General features: G+C 36.7%; 1 protein-coding gene and 1 long non-coding RNA gene across 2 annotated transcripts in view; one reads left to right on the plus strand and one right to left on the minus strand.

Annotated features, from left to right (window-relative positions):
* Positions 1-1,763: 1,763 nt before the first annotated feature.
* Positions 1,764-4,659, minus strand: LOC108945447 (uncharacterized). Its single transcript, XR_011409255.1, has 3 exons — positions 4,500-4,659; positions 2,141-4,370; positions 1,764-2,065 (listed from the first exon to the last, which is right to left on the minus strand). It is a non-coding gene; the product is annotated as an uncharacterized lncRNA (long non-coding RNA).
* Positions 4,660-5,202: 543 nt separating this feature from the next.
* LOC104120739 (uncharacterized) overlaps positions 5,203-20,187 on the plus strand; it is a 105,173-nt gene continuing 90,188 nt past the window's right edge. The window contains exons 1-8 of the mRNA XM_070179739.1: positions 5,203-5,455; positions 7,800-7,881; positions 8,321-8,424; positions 11,199-11,294; positions 11,430-11,477; positions 13,374-13,424; positions 19,108-19,211; positions 19,387-19,504. Of these exons, the coding sequence (XP_070035840.1) occupies positions 5,441-5,455; positions 7,800-7,881; positions 8,321-8,424; positions 11,199-11,294; positions 11,430-11,477; positions 13,374-13,424; positions 19,108-19,211; positions 19,387-19,504 (618 nt within the window). The 5' untranslated portion in view covers positions 5,203-5,440. The remainder of the gene's footprint in view (positions 5,456-7,799; positions 7,882-8,320; positions 8,425-11,198; positions 11,295-11,429; positions 11,478-13,373; positions 13,425-19,107; positions 19,212-19,386; positions 19,505-20,187) is intronic.

The following is a 20,187-nucleotide window of genomic DNA, read 5'->3' on the forward strand; positions in this document are numbered from 1 at the left end:
CACCGGAATAGAGTTTTGACGGTTCTGATAGATCTGTAGTGTGATTTTGGACTTAGGAGTTTGTCCGTGATTTGGACTTTTTGAGTTGACTTTTGATTAAGAATTTAGCATTTTCATATGGAATTGATTCTGATAGCTTGTGGTATTGTATCGAGTTGTTTGTGGTCAGATTTGAGGCGTTGGAAGGCCAATTGCAAGGCAAAGGCTTACTAGCGGAGTGATTCAATTTGCTTGAGATAAGTATCATATTTAAACTCAGTTGAGACATTAGTTGCCTGAATTGTTGTGATAGTCACGTGCTATTGGGTGCGCACATGCGTGGGCATGTGCGGACACTAGGGTCATATATTCATGTTCCGGTTGTAGACAGACTCTTATAAGCCTAGAATTGACTGTTAAGCTTTAAGCTATGATATCTCACATGTTGTAACAGTTTATGTGATCTATTTGAGCCATGCTGAGGCTACTTAGAGATTTAACCCGAACGAACTTGATGAATGCTTTTCAGTGATGAAATTGTCGATTTGAACTACGATAGCACATTTTGCACATGCCTACACTTTAGCATGCCATTTATACCACTCCAGGAGTACGAGAATCTTATTTCATTCATCATATACATATATACTTGTTTAATTGCTTATGTATGATATGTTTGGACTGGAGGCCTGTGACGATGATGGGCGGATTATGTTATTGGCACGTAAGTTGCATGTGTATCACGTGAGTTATCTGTGCGGATCTATATATTGATATTATTGGCACGTGAGTTATCCGTGCGGATCAATACATTGATATTATTGACATGTGAGTTGTTTGTGTCACACGTGAGTTGTCCGTGCAGATTCATATATTGATATTATAGGCACGTGAGTTGTCCGTGTAATACGTGAGTTATCCATGTAAATCCATATATTGATATTATTGACACGTGAGTTGTCCGTGTCGTACGTGAGTTGTTTGTGCAGGTTCTATTGTTAAAATATGAGTTGTCTGTGCAGCATGTGAAATTTGTATTTTTTTATATCATTTATCCGATTTCATTGTTTCCTTCCTCTACATGCCATGATATTGTCTAAGCAGGGCATTTGAGAATTTTTGCACATGCACACATGTATATTCTTCTCACGAAATTTGATGCGTTGGTTTTAAATATTATTCTGTCTAGTTTAAGAAGGCAGAACCACACCGGAATAGCTAGTATCATCAATAATTTAAGCTTCTCTTACCTTGCCTTGTTTATTTACGATAATTATTGAGTTGGTTGTACTCACGCTATACTCTGCACCTCGTGTGCAGATCTAGGTACTTCCGGGCATGGTGGTTGTTGATCTTGGAGTTTTACCTGTTTGGAGATTATCGAGGTAGCTGCTTTGGCGTCCGCATACCTTGACTCTCCTTCTCTATATTTTAGATTTACCTATATTGTTCTACCTTCTTAGACAGTGTTTCAGACTATGTTATTGTATAAATGCTCTTGTACTCAGTGACACCCGGATTTTGGAAAAATTGTATTTGAGTCGCAATTGTTTATATCGACTATTTATGAGAATTATTACTGTTAAACTTGCTTCATATTATTTTTAATACAAAATGCCTAGTTTTATTGTGAATGTCGGCTTGTCTAGTTCTGTGATAGGCGCCATCACGAAATGTCGAGTTTTAGATCGTGACAAGCCCTCATCTTAGCTATCCTTATCATGACCTTTACTCTAATTTCTTCTAGCATTGACACAATTGTCTTGTGTCTAGCTCCCAATATCCAGGCATTAAAACTTTCAGACATATTATTGTCTACACTGTCACATTTAGAGAATTCTTTGAAGTAGACTTTGCACCATCTTTCTTTATTGTATGAAATAAGATCTTCAACAATATTGTGACCCAATGTATTTAATTTATCTAGCCTTTTTTCAATTCGGCCTCAAATGTTGCTCTAGCACAACTCCAAAACTTCTCCCTTCTCTCAATTCCCCTCCATTTTTTGACCAGTTTGACAAAATATGTCTTGTACACATTCTGTGCTCACAAGCTAGAAATACTTCTTCAGCATCACTAACCAAACCTTGAAAAAGTAAAAGGAAATAATAAATAACAATAAAAACAGTAAAAAGCAATAAATAGTAGTATGGTATCATACCTTTTGCATGTCACTTATTATAGTGACCTCATTTCTATCTCTAAGCTGTAAGTCATCTTGCAATATCCTTATAAACCATATCCATTTTTTTTTTTGTTCAGTCCCAACAACAGGACATGCTATGGGCAACCGCAACTAATAATTGTCCTTTGGATATCTCCTTCAAGAAACAACCATCCAGTCCTATACACTTTCTACAACCCTCCATGAATCCCTTCTTCATAGCAGCAAAGCATATATATAAGCTTATAAACTCTTTCTTATCATCTTCTAAATTAGCTACCTTAACTACACATGTGCTACCGGGATTTATTTGTAGAAGCACATCTCTATAGTCATAAAGTCTACCAAACTCAGCAATATGATCTCCCGTGACTTTTTTCAAAATAAATTTTCTTGTTTTTAAACAAATAGCCTTACCCACATACACACCAAAGTCTTCCCGGACAAGATTTTGTATTTCACACCCTTTAATAGTAGGTTGTGAAATAATTCTCTTTTTATAATGATTGGCTAGATATTTAGAATTGCAAAGAAAGTTAATATTGGTCTTATGGCATTTATGTCCTGACTGTGAAATTTGAACTCCTACCTTCCTTGGTAGCATATATCATCCATGGGAAACTATATTTGCACTCCACCCTAACTGTATGTGGCTCATTCTAATAATTGTCTAGTTGAACCCCTTTCTTTACAGCGTACTTTGTCAAATCCTCTTTAAACTCTTTCACATTTTTAAATACTTGATCAATCTCCCAAATAACTTTCTCATAAGAAGGGTCATATACTACCTTGTTACTCTTTCTCCTTGCCCTCAAGTTTTCTTCTGCTACTTTATCATCACTGACAGTTTCACTTTCAGATTCACTAGCAAAGCTGTCAGCCTCTGATGATTCATAATATGGCTCATCATCATCACCTCCCAATTTATCCTTCAGATTTTCTCTCTCTTTATCAATATCATCACAACCTTCATCTAGTCCAACCTCACCTAGAAACCCATCATGTCTTTCTTTCCTATTTTTTCTCCCCTTTTTTTTTCTTTTCTTTGTAAGCCTTCAGATCATGTTTCACAACCTTAAGTTATTCATGAACATCACTTCCATAATCATCAAAAAGTTCAAATTCATCCTCAGTGCCTACATCTTCTTCAGAGGAAGTAATGGAATTGTTTAGATCTCCACTAGCAGAACCTTCTCTCTGAACATCACCACTGGCAGCATCTACTTCCTCTCTTATATTTTTTCCAACCCTTCCAAAAGTGTTTAGAGTAGTAAAAAATTCTAGATCTAGATCTATAGTTAGAGCTGGTGTAATTATCTGTGGATGTGGAATAAATAAAGGCTCAGATTCCCTGCTACCCCCGTTTATATTAGTTAATTGACTACCACCTCATTTTTTACCATTCACATGTTGGCCAACATGCCCCACATCCTCAAAATTAGAGTCATTGCAGATAAATATATCTATTGTGTCCCCATCATTCAACAATACTCTAAGGTCTAACAAATCCTTGTCTTTCTCTAGTTCTACCAATTTGCCACCCTTAGAAGGTGCAATATAAGTGGTTCCCAACTTAGTAACCCCAAAATCCTTTGCAATATCTACTAATTCAGGGATAGATAAGTGATCAAATCAATGTTGAAGGAATACTCAGTCCTACCTCCAACAAAAACTAGCCCTACTTCACTCACCAATATTACATTAATTTTCCATCTAAAATTAAAGTACTTAGAAGTCATGGGACAACCTACAACCATATACACAATTCATCAATATTTAACATCTAAAATTAATAATACAATATTGTAACATATTAAAGAAATGTTAGGTACAAATAAAATACAGAAAAAGATTCACTTTTACATAAAAATATTCCACCAACAGTGAGCTAAAATAAAATAGCAGAAAAGTTCTTGCAATACCTTTAAAATAACTAAAATTACATGAATAACATATGTCCAAACAACCATAAATATAAAAATAAAAAGCCCCTAATTTTTATAAGTTATTACAGAAAACCCTACACTCCGTGCATACACAAAATCACTGATTTTATACATAAAATTTTTAATTATGAAAGCTTTAACTCAAGAAAATAGAAGATTGAAAGCAAATCGATATTCATCTTTGTTATATATCACAAAACCCTAATCGAAAAGTAAAGCTTGAAATCCCTAATCTTTTGATTTTGTCTGTTTGAAATATTTGAAGAAGACCACCGAAAAAGCTTGACGACCGGAGAAGAAACCACAAACGATCAGAAATACACCACAATTGAAATCTTATTCTACTCTATTGGAAAAACAAATGACATACATTAAACCACAAAATCAGCAACATAGGTTCAACAACTCACCAAAAATCGATTATCAGATATTTAGAGACCGAAAACCCAAAATTTCTATATAAATCAAAGTGAAATTGGGAGAGGCATTTGAGAGATTTTTTGACAGAGTTCTACTAGAGAGAGAGAAAGAAAGATAACGGTTTAGAGAAAAACGAAATCTTTATGTTTTATTTCTAACGTTTTGCGTGCCTTTTACTTTTTCTTTATTTTTCCCTTTTTTTCTTTAGTAATTAGTATAAAAATTTGATATCATTTTATTTGGCCTACGTGGAGTACAAATAAGAAAAACTGTCCAAATGTATCACGCGTGCATACACTTAACTACGCGTATGTGACCCGGGAATTTTTAAATTCAGTTATCTAGTGTAGGGGTAATTCGAACCCGAGATAGTTTGTGGAGAAAACTAATAATTCGCGATAAGTTTAGGGGGATTTTGAGGTATTTTTGCCGTGAGTTTAAATTGCAATGTTTTCTAGTAGTATAATCCTACCAACGAGCAAATGGAATTTCTCCAAAAACGCGGACTTAGTTGTAATGTTAAACACACGAAAAGGTCAAATCCTCGAGATTTTCAATTATTACAAATATAACCTTCAAGTTATAGTAATTATAGAATCACCCCAAACCAATTTGAACATTAAATGCGTGTTCGTTACCCAACCTCTTAACCCGACAGAACCCGACCCATTTTACAAAAAAACCGCACGGCCTGCAATGCACAGTATTTGGAAATGACCGCTTATGCGTTTTTATGTATACTTTCATCAGCCCCCTTCCTCGCCATTTTTCCCCTCCAAAAACTTCCAAAGCTACGTGTCGATCTTCGAGAAGGTGCTAGGGTTTCATCACATCTTTGTAAATGAACAGCTTGCATTTGAACGGTGATCGCCGCTAATTATATCGGCGTTCGATTCCTGCCGCCGTGAAAGATCGCCGTCGATTCATCATCATGTTCGAAGCTCATGTAAACAACTCTCATTCTCACTTTATTTTCCTTTTCTATTTTTTTTGTGCGTTATGAATTATTCAATGTTTGTACTATATTTTATGTTCGATAACTGCATTTGTTTTTTAGAGTTACAGGTTCTTCATTAATTAAAATTTGAAACTCGTGAGGTGAATTAGTTTCGACCTATTTTCTGAGTAATGTATTCGAAGTAGTGGACTTTTTTTGATGCCAGTTACTGAACTACTATTTTTATAGCTGTTGTGTTATATGCTACTTTAATTTAACTACTTTGAGAAGTCAAGTAACAGTACTTATTTGATTCACTGGAAAAGGAACTATATGCTGTTAATGAAATTGAAAATATGGACTGTGTTTGGTCTACCTAGGATCAAGTGGGGAGCTTTGACTAAAGACAGAGCACAAGAGTTGGGGATAGGTTGATGGCTATGCGATCATGGAGGAGTAGCGGGGACGCGAGTGGTATGTAGACCGCGACTGCGAATTGCATTAGGGAGGATGCTAGAGAGATATTAGGGGTCTCGAAGTGCTCCTCTGGTGGCCGCAAAGGGGATTGGTGGTGGAGTACTGAGGTTCAAGGCAAAGTAGAAGCCAAGAAAGCGGCATATCTGAAGCTTCAGGAGAGCGTGGATGAGGAGGTGAAGAGGACGAATAGGGAGCGATATAAGATGACTAAGAAGGAAGCAAAATTAGCAATTACTGCGGCCAAGACGACCGCATTTGAACGCTTATATGAAGAACCTGGAGGCAAAGGAGGGGATAAGAAATTGTACATGCTAGACAAGGTGCGAGAAAGTAAGGCCCGTAACCTGGACCAAGTGAAGTGCATCAAGGACGAGGAAGACATAGTTTTGTTGGATGAGGCACTTATTCGACGAATATGGCAGACTTAATTCTATAAACTCCTGAATGAAGAGGTGGATAGGAGCATTGAGCTAGGTGACTTAGAACACTCAGAGAGTCGTCGGGACTTTGGGTATTGTAGGCGTATAAGAGTCGAAGAGGTTGAGGGGGCTATGCATAAGATGAGCAGGGGAGAGCGACCGGTCCAGATGAGATCTCGGTGGAATTTTGGAAAAGCGTGGGTAGGGCGGGCTTGGAGTGGCTCATTGGATTATTTAATGTCATTTTTAGGACGAAGAAGATGCCCCAAGAATGGAGATGGAGTACGATGGTCCTGCTGTATAAGAACAAGGGTGATATCCAAAGTTGCAATAACTACCTGGGCATCAAGTTACCAAGCCATACTATGAAAGTTTGGGAGAGGGTGGTGGAGCTAAGGTTGAGGAGGATTGTGACTATTTCTGAAAATCAGTTCAGATTTATGCAGGGATGATCGAATACAGAAGCTATTCACCTTGTTAGGAGTTTGATGGAGCAGTATAGGGAGAGGAAGAGGGATTTACATATGGTGTTCATCGACTCAGAGAAGGCTTATGGTAGAGGGTTAGGACAGGTAGCCGAGCCTTGTCGGTAACTGTAGCTTTAGTAGGTGATTAATTGTTATTTGTGTATTCTCGTATCCCTTGACTTTTGTGATTACTTGTTATTGCTTTCGTGTCGGCTTTCTGATTGCAGTACCTAGTGTATTTAGTTTTGTATTTTTGCTTCAGTTTTCTAATTGGTATGCTTGTTGTTGTTGTCCTTCCTTTTACCTATCCTAAGCCGATGGTCTTCCGGAAAAAGCCTCTCTGCCTTCTTGAAGGTAGGGGTAATGTCTGCGTACACACTACCCTCCCCAGACCCCACTTGTGGGATTACACTGGTTTTTTTTTTTGTTGTTATCATAATCACTAAGTTTTTAAAGGCTTGCACGCCCAAATTTGTTGCTAATTATTGGCATATCTAAATACAATGTGCCCTCGTCGCACTCAAATCCTGGGTCCGCCTCTGCTTGAGAGTGATAAACCTTCATTTATTTTCAAGAGAGAAATAGGTGGAAACTTTTCATGTGACCGCACTTCTTCAACGTTCTTAGATTTGTGAGTATAATAACAACACCTTAACATGGCAAAAATAGTTGTAGCTGTTTTTTATGGCTATTAGACATTTGAGAAATGGCTGGTGTTTTTCTTTGAGACTACAACATGAGAGAAATGAACCTTCATTTATTGAAAGAGCAATAGATAATTAAACAATGAGAACCATAAGCACCAAACAATTTATGAGAAATAATGTTTTTTAGTAAATCGTATTTGACAGAATTAAGGAAAAGGTACGAGAAGCAATTTATTCATGTCATGTTTTGTTGCTGTTACTTCTTTTTCCTCCTTTTTATATATATATTATTTTTTTATTTTTTATATTAGCTTTGTTGAGCAATATTATGTACATGGTGTAGGTTCTGCATTTGCTTCGAAGATATCTTGGTGAATACGTCCATGGATTGTCGGCAGAGGCATTGAGGATCAGCGTATGGAAAGGTATATTCATATTTTTCTATTTCCTATATGGTTTTTAAATCTCCGATTCAATTACTTTATTCACGTTATACTAGCTGCAAGCTGAAGTGTTGGTGATTTTTTTCTCTAATGAGTAATTAGTGTATTGATTTGACAAGAAAAATGCAGTCTAAAAGGTAGGTGATTCTAATTTCCATGTTACAAGTGTACCATTTTATAATATTGCAAATTTTAGGATCCTTGTTGCGCTCTATCGAAATGCGTGGTGTCCTTCCTTTTTTTTTTTAATAAATAAATTCACCTTCATTTGTCATAAAAAAAGGGGGCTTGGCGTCCTAAAGTTGTGCTGGTATCCCCTGTTACAATCTAATTTCACCTTCATTTGTCAAAAACAAAAAGAGGCTTGGCGTCCTAAATTCATGCTGGTGTCCCCTGTTACTAACTTTAGATTCTTTTATAGGTGATGTGGTTCTCAAGGACTTGAAACTGAAGGCAGAGGCTTTGAATTCCTTGAAATTACCAGTTACTGTCAAAGCTGGTTTTGTTGGAACCATAACTCTTAAGGTATTCTGATATTTGATTTGTTTTCAGTTACCTTTTGGCCATTTTCTAGCAAGTCAATCATCCTTTTTTTTACAAATTATTTACTTTATGTCTTTATGATTTTCGTGGTTTGTAGTTCTCATGCAGTGCTTCTTATAGGTTCTATTCAAAGGTGCTTTACTTGTTATACCTAGTGTAGCTACTCAAGCATAAACTTGTCACAATTTTACTCTAATTGTGATTATATTGATTTGTTGTCATTACAGTAATGTTGTGCTTACTAAGGTCCTTATTTTGTGCCTGCTTTGAGCGGTTTTCAATTGTTTTGGTCAATACAAAATTCCATGGAAATATTAGCATATGTCGAGGTATTAGAACAAAGAATTACTTTATACCATTTTGATATGTAAAAAAAAATGAACCTCTAGCTCATGGGGTGAGGATTACCCAAGATCATATAAGGAAAATAATAACCTATTCCTTCCTCCAATGTGAGACATTTAACACTGCTTCGGCAAGCTCACACCTGGTCGTCAGAGCGTGGATAACATAACATGGAACATTGGCTAAACCAATGGGTATGGTTTTGATACCATGTTAAGAAACTAGATCTTGAGCCAAACTCAACCCGAAAAGCTATCTCATGTGGTGAGGAATGACCAAAACCACATAAGAGGATAACAACCCATTTCCAAACCAATGTGGAACATGTAACACGATATATCAAAAAGTTGGTATATATAAATATATATTTTTGATAAATTAAGGTAAAAAGTTGGTATATCTTTTTGCTTTTTTTGTTGTTTTATCCTTCTGATAAGTTAACAGTATTCTATATAAGCGGGAACGATGCCTGCTTTTGGTTGTGCAACTTGCCAACACCTGCGGATCACGTTGCCGTGCATTGAGCTTCAATAGTTTTACCTACCAATGAGTTTCCTTCCTTTCCCGTTATCTTTTTATCAAAGGACATTCTTGTCTCTTTTGGCCTAGAGACGGATGCAATGTATCGGCGCCAGGTTCAACTGTAATTTTGACGCGGAGCATAAATGTATATGTAAAAATTCACTAATGAGTTTCCTTCCTTTCACTAATGAGTAATTTCCCCCTTTTATTACCTTCTTTACCTACTAATGAGTTTCCTTCCTTTCCCTTTATCTTTTTATCAAAGGACATTCTTTGTCTCTTTTGGCCCATATTTTCCCCTTTTATTACCTTCTTTATCCTTGGGTTTCAAGTAAAATAAAACAACCTTTGAGTCTGATGCTTCAGGTACAATGTACAGGGTAAATTTTGCAGAAGTTTCTTTTTGCCCTATTTTGATCTGTTTTTACAATATTTGCCCTCAAATAATCCTCTAATCAAGCCATCATTTATATTTGCTCGAATCTGTTATTGCTAGTATCCAAAATAGTAATAGATGCTTACTTCATTAAAGTTAGTGCACACTTTAAAGAAGCATAAATGAGTTTTTGAATTCATGTGGAGAAATAGTCTCTTCGGAAATGGATGTATGAATTTTGCAACAAAAATTATTTTGTATAAACTATTATACTATCTTTCTGAAATTTGAGATAAAGGAGACAAAACGTGGTTGGTAATAAGACTACCTTACTATATTCTCCGGGCTTTGTTTTTCACTCCACATTATTTGTACTTCATACACTTATATATTTGAAGTAAATTATTTTTTATCCCAAGAATTTAATTTCTAATTCAAATAATTAATTGGGAAGTGCAATAGCTTTTACTATTCAGAGTGAAGGTACTCTTTGAATCAACAACAACAACAACAACCCAGTAAAATCCCACAAGTGGGGTGTGTACGCAGATCTTACCCCTTAGCCATATGAGGTAAGAAATTCTCAAGTACTGTTCTAAGGGAAGGAATTGAACTACCTATCTCTCGTTCACCATCGAACACCAGCTCGTCTGGAAAGAGCCCTATCTCCTTAGGCGTTAATTTCCTTCGAAAAAGAGAATCGATCATCTTCGCCTTCAAATAGGGATTGAGAGGCTTTCCCCTACCCAACCTGAATTCTAAGGGTAATCGATGTGAACCATAGGGTTTAGAAGCAGCCACTTTCAGAGTAGAGAGACTGTTTCCAATAGACCCTCGACTCAAGAAGACAAAAAGAGACAATAGATCAGTAACAACAACAGAGGCCAGAAAGATAATACCAACATCGTAAGAACCAGAAAATAGATGAAAAAAGCAATAACAATAACCAATAACAATGGCAAGGTACTATGAAAACGGAAAAATAATATGAACACAACATGAACCACTAGCAGTCTAAGACAAAACTTTATCAGACTAGCCTCACACCCACCCAGTACAAAGTAGAAGGTACTCTTTGAATCATGTGAGATTATTAACTAAGGTATAGTTGTCACAATCCTGTTATCATCTTCAAAATTTCTTTTTTCGTAGATGATCAGCGTAATAAAGCTCTTTTAAGTCACCTAAGTAACTAAAGCCCACAAAATACCGAGTTCCCGTCGCATGGGCAATCATGAAACTTGCTTGTAATCCATCACAAACTATTTTAATTAAATAAAACATGGATGCTCTTAAAAAGCCAAATCAAACACTGTCAACCCTTTTTCTTTTGTAATTAACATGTTGGCACGGGCCATCCCTCATCTAGTATCTGTAATTTACACCAAGATTGTATCCAAAACATTTAGAAATTAGGTGCGCATATTTTTTGCTTGTATAGCTCTCCCTTTTTTCCTTGACTGTTCTATGCCATGTTTTTGCTTTCTAATATCACTTCTCTGTTTGAATATAGGTTCCTTGGAAAAGTCTTGGCAAGGAGCCTGTTATTGTTCTTATTGATAGAGTCTTCATTTTAGCTCATCCTATTGTTGATGGAAGGTCTCTTAAGGTAGCAAGTACACAACATCTGTTGATTCGATCGCAATGATATATTGCAACTTTATTATTTGAAATCTCTAATGTTCAGAAAGCATATTTAAGTAGTGCAGAAAATTAATTTATGTTTTCATTTTGTTCTCATTAGGAAGAAGACCGAGAAAAACTTTTCGAGGCAAAACTTCAACAAATAGAGGTGGACACTCATTTTATCCAATTTACTTCGTCAAATGCTTTTGATTATTGTCAAAGACTCCTATTAAGTTGGACTTCTTCTCTTAAATATATATTGTTTGACCTATTACTAACATGTTTATTCTTCATTCTGCTAATACTGGTCAAATAGAAACCATTCTCTTGATTACTGAAGCAATGGGATGATTTAACTTGAATGGTGGCTATGCTAGGTGTCACTACTGTTGTAGTGATGGGATGCAGTTGTTCATAAAATTCTGAATGCATGTTCACCCTCCTCCTTAGGAAGGCACACCTGTGTTTCTATGGGAATAACCCCCATCCCTGACTTCATCCCTATCCCTCTGAAGAAAATCTCTTATTAGCTGTTTGGTCTTATTTGCTACTATTAAGAATTAGGTAATTGTTGACATGGCGAGAGGCCATTCCTTGTAAATATGGGAGATGTTTAGAGTCCTTATAACTGTGTAATTAGGTATAGGAAGTACTATCATTTCCTTTTTAGGATTACTTATAATTTAAACACCAACATACTTGAGGGAATAATTGAACAATTCATTTCCAACATCTCTTCTTTTTTCATACTTTACTTACTAGAGTAAAAGATGAAGTGGAGACTGGAGAGTTAAAGTGGAACTGCAAGTTTGTATTTATTCCCGCAGAAAAAAGAACAAAAAGAGTGACAAGGTTGCATGAGAATAGTTGCCTCCCAAGGAAGATAAGGAAACCCTTCCAAGTGGCATCTTTTGGAATTCTGAAGATTTTTTTTTGATGAAGTAAAAAAAAAAAACCAATAAATCAATTTATCTAGGAGGCATGGTGAGGTTATTCTCTCATCAACGTGATGCTCACTAGGTCTCTTTAACTGTACCAATCGCTACTTCTTCACTTAGATTCCACTAGCTTGGGTGATCGCAGGAAAATTGTGATGGATTGTCTTTGCACCCATGGCTTCTTTAAATTTTAATGTGAACGCTTTTTGACACTTCAAGCTCTTGTGCGGTGTTGGATGTGTACAAAAGCTTTCAGATTTCAAATGTTGTTTTGTAAAGTAGCTTGATCGTTTTCTGCTGATTGGATAAGATGGGAGCACTATAGGATGATAAGGGCATAGAATTGTAATGTAATGAGGATAGAAGAACTATCTGGAATGACGAATCTAACGTTGATTGAATCAATTGTTGCTGTATTCATTTGGATGCTGGATTGGATCACTTGCAGTTGTATATTCAAATCCTTAGAAAGCAAACTGGCATCGTATATTTGGGCCCAAAACTGTCTAAAAGTTCTGAGACTTTTCAAGGAATATCATGGGAATGGAAAATAACAGATGAGAAATTCTTCGATACAAATTAGTGCAAGTTCACAGATTTATTTATTTATTTTGATCAGTGAGTTCACATATTTATTATGATTGGATCAAACCGATATATAAGTGAGAACTGAGTAGTTGGATTGTAGGGCGAACTATGTGACTAAGCATTCTTTTAATTAAGAACAAATGATTGAACATAGGAAAGGAAATTGCCTTCCATGTTTAGTTGTTATATGATAGGAATCAGAATGGTTCAGTGCAATTCCCTTTGATATTCTTGTTTTACGCTGAATACTTGGCGATATGGATACTTTTGATGGACAGAAAATTTTATATGGTGTTTTCCCGGTATAGCTTTTCGTCAGAGGTTCTACTTTTTGCCCTTGAAATTTTATTTACCTACCCCGCCTCCCCCTCCCAACAAAATAAAAAAGGTTGCTTTGTAATGTCTGCTGTGCGGTTAAGATCCACTTTAACTTCCTAAGTTTCTTTCTGAATAGCACCTTTCTAAAAACTAATTCTTGAATAGTTTTTTCTTACATTGATGCTTTATTTCTTTTCCCTTGTAATGTGACGATGCAGGAAGCAGAATCAGCCACCCTTGAGGCATTATCAAGATCAAAGTTGGGAAGTGTATGTTTTAAACTCTGCCTATTATTTACAAATTGAAATGATTTTTGATTGGTTGATACTCATGTTTCACTCCTCCCATTTCTCTTTTTTCAATTTACTTTGGATAATTTCTTCTACTATCAAAGACAATGCAATAATATCTTTCTAAATAACATCTGTTGGACGCTAATTGTGTCTAGGTGTATCTCCGTTTCATAAATGGATGTCACTTGATCATCATATGTTTGTGCTAGTAATGCGTCCTGTGGTGTTTCTTAAAACTTTTTATTAGTATCTTCGGATGTAATATTTGGCCTTTTTTGAAGTTCGTTTCCTCCTTGAATAAAGTAATATACTATTCAAAAAGTAATCTGTTATTGCTTGTAAATGATAGAGAAATTGGAGCAATCTCCTTGTGCATTATTCCAAGAAGTAACACGTATATAGCCCTAACTATAGAAAGAATAAAAAAAAGGAGATCCTATAAATCTGCTGTGAATCCTTATAATTCTGCTAGCTATGCACATTACATAAAAGTATGTCTACATTCATTCTGTAGTATGCCTACATTCATTCTATAACACTCTCCCTCAAGTTGGAGCATAGATGTTGATCATGCCCAACCTGTTCCGAAGGTAATCAATTCGAATTCCATTCGGCGCCTTTGTGAATTAATCAGCTGGTTGCTCTCCCGTCTTCACGTAGCCAGTGGATATCAAGTTCTCCTGAATCTTCTCACGAATAAAATTGTAGTCAACCTCAATATGCTTAGTTCTTCATGATACACCGGATTTGACCCAATATGCAACTTGATTGTCACTCCAGAGTCTTGCTGGTATTTGTCTATTGGATGCTCCAACCTAATTTCAGTCAAAAGATGATGGATCCACATAATCTCACACATAGACTGTGACATAGCTCTGTACTCAAATTTTGCCCTGGATCGAGATATAACACTTTGCTTCTTACTTCTCTATGATACCAAGTTCTCTTCAACAAAGACACAATAGCCTGTAGTAGATCTTTTTTTCAATTTTGGATCCGGCCCACTCAGCATATGCAAAACACTCAATACGAGTTTGGTCGTGATTACTATATAATATGCCAAGTCCAGGAGCTCCTTTCAATTAACATAAAATCTGTTCCAAAGTTGACCAATGTTTGACCGTTGGTGCGAACATGAACTGGCTAACAACACTTACCGCAAAAGCAATATCTTGACGAGTCACAGTGAGGTAGTTTAATTTTCCAACTAACCTCCTGGATCCTTATGGATCATCAAAAGGATGGCCATCATCTTTCATAAGATGCACATCAGGAATCATTGGAGTACTACAGGGTTTAGTTGCCAACTTTCTAGTTTTTGCAAGCAAGTTAAGAGTATACTTTCTCTGAGATAAAAAAGTTTCCTTCTGGCTTCTATTTACTTCTACTCCCAAAAAGTATTTCAACATGCCCAAGTCCTTTGTATGAAACCTAGTGTGCAGGAAAGACTTGAGGGATGAAATACTTTTTGGGAGTAGAAGTAAATAGAAGCCAGAAGGAAACTTTTTTATCTCAGAGAAAGTATACTCTTGACTTGCTTGCAGAAACTAGAAAGTTGGCAACTAAACCCTGCAGTACTCCAATGAAACCTAGTGTGCAGGAAAGACTTGAGGGATGAAATCCCCCGCATAGTCACTTCCTGTGATAAGAATGTCATCAACATATACTACAAGAACAGTAGTTCCAGTTGCTGATAGAAGAATGAATGATCACACTTGCTCATTTTCAGCCCAAACTCCTGAACTACCTCGTTAAACTTGCCAAACCAAGCTCGAGGACTTTGCTTCAAGCCATACAAGGACTTCTTCAAATGATAGACTTTCTCATACTCCCCCTGAGAAACGAAATCGGGTGCTTGCTCATATACACTTCCTCCTGAAGATCACCACGAAGGAACGCATTCTTGATATCCAACTGATGTAAAGGCCAACTCTCAAAAGCAGCTACAGAAATAAATAGGCAAACATAAATGAGTTTGGCAACTGGGGAGTAGGTGTCGAAATAACCCACCTCATATGTTTGAGCATACCCTTTAGCCACAAGTCAGACTTTAAGTCATTGCCACGGAACCATGTGAATTAACTTTAACCGTAAAGACCCACTTATATCCAACCGACTTCTTTCCCTTGGGTAAACCCACCAAATCCCACGTGTGGTTATCCTCCAAGCCATGTATTTTCTCAAGCATTGCATCAGACCATCCTGGATGATTCAAAGCTTCCTTCAATGTTTTAGGTACCGAGATGGAGTCTAGAGAAACAATTATAGTTCTAGATGTAAAGGATAAACGGTCATAGGAAACAAAATTAATATGTGAATTTGCAAGTACGTGTACCTTTGCAAAGAGCAATAAGAAGGTCAAGGTTTTCTTGTGGATCAGGCGGAGGAGAATCTGATGATGCAGGAACTGTTGCAGGACATGTATCATTTGTCTCTCGCCCCCATGAGTAAACTTGAACAATTGGCGGTCTTGCTAACACAGTTGGAGCAGGTGCTGAAGGCTTAATAGTTGATTTGGTGCTCAATAGAAGAACTAGGAGATGGAGGAACATTTGGTTGTTCTGTCAAAGCACGGGTAACCTGATATACTAGCCACTCATCTTCCTCCCCCTCCCTTGGACTATAAAAATAGGAGGTGCATAGAAGAATGGTGTAGTCTCTGAAAATACTACATCAGTTGACACTAGATATTTGCCAAGTTTAGTAGAATAACATTGAAACCCCTTCTGAAGGCGAGAATAGCCCGGAAAAACACACTTCAATGCCTTGGGATCCAACTTGGTAACAAATGGTCGAACATCTCGAACATAACATGTGCATCCAAACACCTTAGGTTCCATCGGAAATAATGATTTGTTTGGGAAAAGAACACTGTAAGGTACATTACCACCAAGCACAATAGATGACATGCGATTAATCATAAAACAAGCTGTAGAGACTGCATCAGCCCAGAACTGTTTAGGAACCTTCATTTGGAGCAAAAGTGTCCGAGCTGTCACAACTCACAAGTAGATCTTCCTCTCAACAACTCCATTTTGAGAGGGTGTGTCAACACATGAAAACTGATGTAGTATACCATGTTTTCTCATGTAGAACCGAAATAACTCTGACATGTATTCTTTAGCGTTATCACTCCTTAAAATACGCACCGAAGCAGTGAATTGAGTTTTGACTTCAGCATAGAAGACAGAAAAGTGAATAAACACATCAAGGATGTAGAGATCACTTGATAAATATCCTTTATCAATAATCTTGTTCGTTGTAAGATCTAAAAACAAAAAATGGTCGGAAAAAAGGCGATACAAAATGAAGGTCTCTGGTGATTTTACTGACGGAAATCAGATTAAAGGCCAAGTTTGGTAGACTTAATACAAATGACAGGGTAATAGAGGAAATTGGTTTAACAGTCCCAGATCCAACACTGTTACAAGTTGATCCATCACCTACAGTAACAGGAGAAGTTGCTTTGTGTGACCGAAAACTAGAAAAAATATTTGGATTACATGTCATGTGATTTGTAGCACTTGAATCAATCACCAATTTAGTTGAAAAGGTGACAAGACATGTTTTATCTGACTCTGCAAAATCAGCAACCGAAGAAGGGAATTTTAGAAACTCATCCGAAATCAAGATTATTGGACTAGAAGACGTAGCCATAAGTCCACAAAATCAGTAAACAAAAGGGAACTTCAACAAACTGACTACAACTAGAACTTTACACAAATAAAGTTACCCCACGTGTTACGGAAGCAGAAGTTTACCCAATAAATTAGAGAATAAGTGAGAATCAAACAAAATAGATTTTCAACTGATATAATCGAAAAGTTCCATCAAGAATTTGCTCAACTAGAACACTCAAAGTATCAAAATAATGGAACAGGAACCAGTAAAATTCCACTAAAAAGATACCCCAACAAATCTCCAAAAGATCAAGTAACATAGTCTCTCTTCTAACCCAATCGCTAAAATGATCTTCACAAAATAAAGCTCAACAAGCCAAAGATTTAACGAGGAGAATTTTACCAAGAATATGGAGTCCTTAGATAATATTCAGACACCAAATCAGCAAGTGGAAAGTAAAAAAGAAGAAGATAATTTTGACCAAAGAAAACAAAATTGACAAAACCTGGAATGCTTTGAAATCTACCCAACCGACGTCTGATGAAAAAGAGACCACAAAATTCTGACCGGAAATATCGAGTCTACATTAGAAATGAAACCCCGAACTGATTCCCTCGTACCAGACCTGGTCTATGACCTCCGACGAACTTTCTGAACCAACGCCGGCGAATCAAATATCTCTGCTCTGATACCATGTAAAATATAGAGAAATTGGAGTAATCTCCTTGTCTATTATTCCAAGAAGTAACAAGTATATATACTAGTACATAGAGCCCTAACTATTGAAAGAATTAAAAAAAAGGAGATCCTATAAATCTGTTGTGAATCCCTATAATTCTGCTAGCTATGTACATTACATAAAAGTATGTCTACAATCATTCTTAACATTGCTAAAAAGGGAAAATCCTGTATTAGGAGGTAAACAAGAGGGCCCAAGCTTTCCCTATCTTTCAGTTTAGATTTCTAGAATGCTGAGAAAGGTATGTTTGTTCTGCTGTTAACATGAATAACTGTTAAGGGGCAATCTTAACTTCTGAAAATTTGAGGAGTATGACTAAAGCATATATCAGCATTCAACTGGTGCTTTATGTGCAAATGGTTCGGAGATGATGTAAACCATTTACCAGTGCGTTGTCAGATTGCAAGCCAGTTGTGGTGAATAGTACTGTACTGACCATGTTTGGAATACAACAGACAACACTGGGTACAATGAAGGATGTGATGTATAGCTTGTCCTTTAAAGGGAAACAAAAGGAGATGTAGAGCGTATAAAGTAGCTTCCTTGGCGCTTGTTGATACTTTGGAGGGACTATGGAGCATGAGAGCATTTGCTACTTTGTGGTGCATGTCACGCTGTATCATTAAAAGTGGAGTCTTAAGTATTCAAACACTCAAGGTGGTGGTTTAACAGTCAATGCAGTCGGAATGGACTACGGGAGACCTAGGTTCAAATCTCAATAGAGGCAAAAAAATCATCTGCTTAAATCTTGGTAGATAGAGTTATCCGTTGCCTGTGCTGGTAGATGCAAATTATCTGATTATGCCTGGCAAAATTCTGAATATTTTCTGGCATCTAATGCTCAGTATGTTTGGTATTTACTGCTTAATGCCCTCATCATCGAACAGCTTTTGTGGTGCTGGAAACTGAAATGAAGGAGAGATTAGCAAGCCATGATTTCCTCAAGCAGTTATGTTGAAAGGTTCAAGAGTGGGGGCCGGAGCGAAGGAAATCAAAGGGTTTTGACCTTTTCCTTGTTTATGTGTCATAGTGATTCTTTGAGCACCACCTTGGTTGCTTCTCTAATCTCTAGTATGATAGTTAGCATCTTTAAATGAATGTGGTAGGCATAAAGAACATAAAAATAGCATTTCTGTCCTCTCTTTCGGACTAATTATTTGAATTTGTATCCAACTGTAGTATCTGATCAATTGCTTTGTAATATTTACTCACATTGGCAAGCTCTTTACCTTTGTTTGTTATTCGCTGCTTGCAGTCTTGAGTTGCCTGGAAAATTAATGTCACCCTTTTCATTTACAGCCACCTGCTGGAAATTCTTGGCTTGGATCATTAATTGCGACTATAATTGGAAATCTCAAGATTTCAATTAGCAATGTCCATGTCAGATATGAGGATTCTGTCAGGTTTGTTCGTGTCAGTTATTGATGTCTTTCTAACCTGAGCTGAGTTTCCCTATTTCGTTGATTGTATTATATCTCGATTATTTAGTTTTTTAACTGTGATCTTTGATTTATGGCTTCTCACTTAGGTTGCTTTGTTTTTCTTTCTTTTGCATATAATGGGCGGCCACAAATTTAGCAATCCTGGGCATCCATTTTCTTGTGGGGTTACTCTTGCAAAGCTTGCAGCAGTTACGATGGATGAACAAGGGAATGAAACATTCGATACAAGTGGCGCTTTGGATAAATTGCGTAAGGTAAGTTGTTCTCTTTTTCATGCGAAAGATTTTCAAGAAAATTGACTCTGTCCCAAATTGTGACAATCTGTCTTCAAGGTCAGAGTGAAACAAAGCACTTGTATCTATAATCTATAATTTGCTTTGTTGTGCATGACCATTCTAATGTTGTGTCTTGTTTGGGATATTGTTATTCCTTTTCCCGCTCTACAGTGAGGTAGATTACATAATGCCATTAAGAGAGTAGCGAGAGTTTTTTCATAGATTGTCTGCAATTACTTATTCAGATACAAGATTAGATTTAGTTCAATTATATTTGCATGTAAGCCCGACATTTGGCGAAATGAAGAAGACTAAGAGATCTTTCAGAGAAGTGACAATATTGCCGTCAATCGGAATCAGTTAGTAGGAGATAAATTTTTTTGAGTGTGCCTAGGAATGACGTGGATCTAAGAATGGATTTTTTGAGGCTTAATCTAGTGGGTTGATTCTGTAATTGGACCTGTTGATGCAATGGGAAGTGAGCTGCAAACTCATGAAGAGTGACATACGAAACTAAGGTTCGAAGTTTGGTGATTTCTGGGATACTTAAATACTTGTATGCCACCGATTCTGCATATCTAACTCCAGCTTTCTGTGTATTGCTAAATTTATTTAATTGGTCAAAGTAAAGGTAGATTTTTCTTTCTTCTATTTGAACTGGC

Source organism: Nicotiana tomentosiformis, chromosome 7 (assembly GCF_000390325.3).
Source record: "Nicotiana tomentosiformis chromosome 7, ASM39032v3, whole genome shotgun sequence".
Lineage (NCBI taxonomy): Eukaryota > Viridiplantae > Streptophyta > Magnoliopsida > Solanales > Solanaceae > Nicotiana > Nicotiana tomentosiformis.